This window comes from Alligator sinensis, unplaced genomic scaffold (assembly GCF_000455745.1).
Source record: "Alligator sinensis unplaced genomic scaffold, ASM45574v1 scaffold1204_1, whole genome shotgun sequence".
Taxonomy (NCBI): Eukaryota; Metazoa; Chordata; order Crocodylia; family Alligatoridae; genus Alligator; species Alligator sinensis.
In genome coordinates, this window is record NW_005842412.1 from 61,686 (window position 1) to 67,839 (window position 6,154).

General features: G+C 42.7%; 1 protein-coding gene across 1 annotated transcript in view; it reads left to right on the top strand.

Moving 5' to 3' along the window:
* ACAA2 (acetyl-CoA acyltransferase 2) overlaps positions 1-5,771 on the top strand; it is a 22,513-nt gene extending 16,742 nt beyond the window's left edge. The window contains exons 8-10 of the mRNA XM_006030021.3: positions 2,593-2,663; positions 4,004-4,158; positions 5,116-5,771. Coding sequence (XP_006030083.1) covers positions 2,593-2,663; positions 4,004-4,158; positions 5,116-5,200 — 311 coding nt within the window. The 3' untranslated portion in view covers positions 5,201-5,771. The remainder of the gene's footprint in view (positions 1-2,592; positions 2,664-4,003; positions 4,159-5,115) is intronic.
* The last annotated feature ends 383 nt before the right edge of the window (positions 5,772-6,154 follow it).

Here is a 6,154-nt window from a genome sequence, read left to right on the forward strand (position 1 = left end):
CCCCCCCCCCCGGTTGAACAGGACGGGGATCATCTTGGATTCTCTTTTGGCACTAATTGTCCACGTGTAATGTTTTCAGTGCACGCTTGGCGCACTGACAAACAAGACAATGGTGCTGACAGATGTGATAGTTTGTCATGTGATGATCTACCATTTGAAAACGTTCTACAGCCAGTGGCATCATGTAGGGGGTGCACGGGGATGCATGTTCACCCCCTGAGAGCACCGGTGACCGTCCGTGCTTGCCACTTAGGTGATGGGCAGGGGGGCAGGTGGGAGCACCAGTGCCCCCCCTGCAAGTGCCAACCAATCGCTGCAGCCATTCCTGGAAGCGACTGCAGATTAGTCGTGGGGGAACTCCCTGTGCAGCGAGATTGGCCGCGGGGGACCCAGTTGGCGGGACTAGTCGCAGAGGATGTGCCCCTCCCCCCCACCCCGACTAAGGTGGCAACAGTTGCCCATGTCTTCAGCTGTGCATAGACAGAAGTACATAGCTGCAGAGCACTTTAAAAATGCCTGATCAGGCAGCAGTCTGAACCGTCATTCTATGGAACCCCAAAAACAAGCTCCCTCCAGTCCCTTCCCCTTCTGAAGACGGCATTGGAACTTGGAGGGAGGAGGAGCAGAACTAGGGGAAGAGCAGCTACAAAAACACAGCCCTTATAACTGCAGCTCATCTCCCAAACCCTGGGACACAACATCAAACGTCTGTTGGGTCCCAGGGACAGGTGTAGTTCATGGCACTTCTCATGAAGCACTATGAATTACAGCAGGAAGCTGCATATCTGTCGGCACCCTAAAAAGCCTTAAGCGAGTATGTTCGCTTAAGGTCTGGTCCAGATCCCAACTCTTCTAAATAATTTCAGTGGCCTGAAACAGCCCCTTCCTTGAGTTGATCTTTAGTTATCCTACCAATCCCTCATCCACTTCTGTTATTTTCATTCTTTGAACTTTGAGTTGCCAGCATCTTCCCAGAGCTGAAGTGCTTAGACCTTATTCAAGGTGAGACCGTGGCAGGTTTTTGTTTTGTTTTTTTAAACCAAGATATTTTAATATTTTTTTATTCATGTTACAGCCTCCTATCTGATCTGTGCACTGTCAATCCTAATTCTTTCTTGGCATTGCCATGTTCCAAGTCTTTCTCTGCATTATGTAACAGCATTTTCTTTGTGTTTTGCATTTGTTCACAGCTTATATTTTGTCCTCGGTTTAGGGTGCAGCTGCAAAGAAGTCACAGTGGCTACAGAGTTGTTTGGAATCTTGTTTTCAACCAGAATATTTTCAGTAATTGAACAATGGACTTCCAAGTTGCAATTAAACACATTTTCAACAGGGAAGAGAGAGTGTTGAGATTGGGGGCATTTGCTGCCGCCTTGTGGACTTCTCTAAAGTCTGCATGGGGAGAGAGATCTACAGCAGTGATTCCCAACCAGGATGCCACAGCACTTTGGGGTGCCTTGAGATCCTTTCGGGGTGATATGGGATGCTATACAATGTTAGCACAATGTTAGCACTGTTAGGTGTGCAAACATGACTCATAAGATAAATCCAGGGATTTTAAATAGGAATCCATAGTGTTTAAAGTATTCTGACCTGTTGTGGTCTTTGAGTTCTTTGTAACAGAAGAATTGCTGTTATTTTTATGTAGTCAAAAGAACAACTGAAAACCAGGAGCTGGTTTTCCAAGGAATGCCTCAAGGCTGAAAAGATTGAGAACTACTGACCTAAAGCAATGGGGGCCATCCATTTTTTGTGGGCATGCTGCAAATATAGGCCTTTGCTGTCCCCAAGAGCCACTCTGGTCCCCTTCTCCTGCCTGATGGACTGTTCTGCTTTCTGCTCCCTACCCTATCTGAAACTGTACTTCTTGCCTGTGCCACTTGTGGTACATGTGCAGGTTGACCATCCCTGACTTAGAGACTTCTTTTTGGGCAGTTATCTAATTCATGTATTAGATTTATAACGTGTCCAATCCAAAAGGCTCAGGGTGGCTTACAATTAACAAACAACGCACAAACTGGATTTCCTCAAGTACCACCCAAAACCCAAGAAGTCCAACTTCCCACCCCCTTCCTTTCCCCCTCACCCACCACCTACCTTCCCAAACCCCCACACAAGCAAACCCTCCTGTCAGTTCCACACATGCTGCCAACCACCACTCATCCAAATATAAGAAACCTTTTAAAGTTAACAGCAGGTGATAGGCCTTTTTGTGCTATGGGGAGCTCTATGTGGGTTTGAAGGGCAGCATGAAAGAGTCTACTAAATCTGTTGGCTGAATGGAGAGGAAGGCAGTATTGAGACTTCTAAGTGCTCTTGGATGGTGGGTTGAAGAGGCTGTAGAATAGCCATTCCTACAGTTTATCAAGATTGAGTTTCTTACACCCCAAACTGCCTAAAAAAGGCAATTAAGTAGATTGTCTCAAATCATTTAATGCTTAGGAGGGGCCCAGGGTGTTGGGGAACCTGGTCAGCATCCATTTGCAAGGTGGAGTGGGAGTTGAATCTTGATGAGCCTCTTGCATAGAGTATCATGTATGCTAGCTCACTATACTGTGTTCAACGACTAACTGGAAGCATAACTCCTTATAGGCCCGGTGCCTGCCATTACTGAAGCTCTGAAGAAAACAGGACTGTCCCTTGAAGACATGGATTTGGTGGAGGTAAGGAGTATGGTGTGGACAGTGAGATTTGGAATTTGAAAGTCATTAGAAGATCTGGATAATCAAGATTGTTAATCAAGTACATTCTCCTCAGATGAGTGGTAGGCTAAAAAGAATGCCCAGAATACAGTTTATACCAAAACCTGCTGGTGTATATAACTAGGGTTCTTTCAGTGTTCCTGCAAGCTTCTGTAAAATTCACATTTCCTGGAGTTTACAGCTTGGCTTGCATGTGCTCTTCCTGAGTCACTTAAGCAATTGTGTGTGTCTACTAATGATCAGGAGCAACTAAAAGTACTTCCTTCTGTGTGGAAATTTGGTGGCTTGAGCTTAGTTCCTAGAGATCTGGAAATCTTTTTGAAATTTCCTTGAGAGGCCATGGAGATAGATCTGCCTGCACAATTCATGGAAAATTTCACTATCACTCTCAAGCCAGGTCTAATGATGGGGCAGCATATAGAAGCTCACTATAGTATTGTATCCCAGGTTCATGTTCCATATTTTATACTTAATTTAAAACAATTAAAGTAGAAATCTTAAGAGAAATCTTAAATCAAAAGAGAATCTTAAAAATATGAAGGCAGTGTAAACTGTGCAGTGAACTGAAGGTAGCCTTAAACAATCAGTCTGAGATATGTGCACACTCCCACTCCTCTCAGTGGACTGGTAATGCTGGGACTTGCATACCATGACTTAAACATCAACACTGTTAACTCTTCTACTGTTTGTATCTTTTTAGCAAGGGCAATCGGCTCATTTTTTTTTAATCCCACAATCCTAGTCGGCTCCATATGTCTTTCTAGGTGTTCAAAGTAGTAGCTGACCTTGGCTCAGCTATCAAACTTGATTTTCTCCATCTTTACAGTTTCTGGTCTGTAGCTATGTCATCCAAACAAATCTAAGGCATGCTGAAGTTGAAAGTGTCTGGATAGCATGACACACACACAAGTATCCTCAGGAGAAGTAACATGGGGCTGCTCTACTGCCAGGATTACTAATCCTCTTCTTGCTGCAGTCAAAACTCTCTAACTTTGAATAAAGCTGCTACAAAATTCTGTGTGCGCCATGCCAGAGTGCTGTGCACTCTGTGGATACGTCAGAACGTGTCACGTTCTGTGTTGCTCAGACGATAGAGGAGATTTGAGTTTGCCAGTTGGGTGAGTCTGGGAACTTGCACAAAGTCTAAGTACACTTCAAAAATAAAGAAGCTTTAGTTGTTCTAACCTGGGATGTCCTGAAAAACTGCGCGCAAAGAATGCCTCATTTAACCCTTGCTGTCCATGCACTGCTGAAAACTCTGCGAAGTACCTACATTTTGATTATTTCTTTGGTGTTTTTAGGTCAATGAGGCCTTTGCTCCCCAGTACTTGGCAGTGGAAAAAGTTTTGGGTCTAGACCCTGAAAAAACTAATGTCAGTGGAGGTGCCATTGCTCTAGGTCATCCCTTGGGAGCATCAGGATCAAGGATCACTGCTCATTTGGTTCATGAATTAAGGTGCGTATGTAGCTGAAGCCCTTGATAGAAAATGTGATGCTGTTGTACTTGCATCTGCTTAGCAAGGGGCAAAATGAGTTCTGTGTGGTTATAAAGATGTCTTCCAGTCTTACTGTTCAACCATGTCTTGGCCACCTGCCCCCTGTTGCATGTTCACTATCAGTATCTACAGCTCCTCTCTTACTTCCTCCTGCCTTAATTCTGCTTTTCCCTTCTCCTTCTTGCTGTCATCCAAAGCCCAGTGAAGTTATGGGAGGTATCACTTCAGTGGACTTTGAATGAGACCTTCCACACTTGGCTTCAGGTCTTCTCTTTAAATGTCCTGGTACACCAGGTCATCCTGTTCTTCCCCTCTGCCTGCTTGTTGCTTCAGGCCCCCTTTCTGTGATTCCTTCCTGTATCAATCTCTTCATGAGCTGTTTCTCTATAATCTTGGTTTAAACTGCTTTTGCATGTGTTTTTTTCAGTACAGAAACTATCATGTCTTTTTACTTATGCTTTTATGAAACTGCTTTAATGTTCTGTAATACATCTCAACTAATGCTTTCTGCAGAGCAATGCTAAAATTCTTTTAAGAACTAGTTTATGAAATAACTTTCCACCCGTTCTATTCACTCTATGGTGAAACCTTAATTTCTTCATGATGTCTGTTTTTAAGGGTTTTTTTCTCCTTGCCAATTTAACAAATTTGAATTCTGAAGAACATCCCTATCATGCCATCCTTTAGAATGATCTTAATTCTTCTAAAGAAATACTTAGACCATGTCTGAGCTGATGTCCATGCTTTCAGTTTACACAGGAATCCTATTCCAAAACACCCTCTTCAACTGAGTGAACAAAACCTCTTAACTGCAATGCTTTGTGGAATAAATATCTCCTTTCCAGAATGAATTGAGGATGCCACTACTTGGATTTCACTTAGGGGAAACCATTCTTACTGTTCATCTTTCTGTCTAGGCGTCGTGGTGGCAAATATGCAGTTGGGTCAGCTTGCATTGGAGGTGGCCAAGGTATTGCTGTCATCATTGAGAACATTGCCTAAGAGAGAATTTGGAAACTTTGGTGTTCTGTTTTGCAACTAAGTCCTAAACAGCTGCTACATCCTCTTCAAGGAAAGGAAAGACAGGAAAAGTGGAAAGAGATCACATTGTGTTACAAACACGGAGCGTCACTACCAAGTTTGATCTGGTGACAATTCCGCAAGATGAAAAGGCTAAAAATTCTGTTTTCAGAACAGAGTGACTTGAGTTATTCTTCATAGATAATTAAGTGTAATGCCAATATAACCTCACTTTTTAAAAAATATTTCTATAAACTCCTTCCCACTGAATTAAACTTTGTGTCTAAATGCAAAATTCTCCTTACTGCTTAAGAAAATAATGTCTGCCTGTTGGTCACTGAACCTGCCTTATAATGAAATGTGTGGCATAGCAATGCCAAATCTGCCTTGGAGTCTCTCTCTAAATAAGTTTCCTACTGCGTTACCAGTAAATGGGACTTTGGACTATTTGACGTTTCCATCAAACCTTGTACTACCGACTAGAATGAGAACTGTGAAACCTCTGTTGTGCCTCACAATAGAACAATAAAAATTATACTGAACTACCCCTGTCTATTTTTGTCTAGGAAGGTGTGTTACTATGATAATCTTTGGGTCATTATTTTTCAGTATCTTTAAATGCTGGCCCTTTGAAAAGTCTATATGCTGTCTTAGGTACTCTTTCCAACCCATTTTTTTTTTTTATAATGAGGAAACAGATACCTGTGTAGTCCATTGACAAATCAGACTCTTCAATGGAAATTGATATTCAGCTGTAAATCTTCCAAAAACTGTGCTGCACTCCTGTTTTACACTCTTCTAGCCCACTGTGTTAACTTCCTCTTATATCCATATCCTTACGTTGTAAGTCATATAGGGAGAGCAATTAAGGCAGCTGACCTCCTGTAGTCAGTGCTGCTCCAAGTAGGCCAGCAGGAAGTAGCACCATAATGCTGT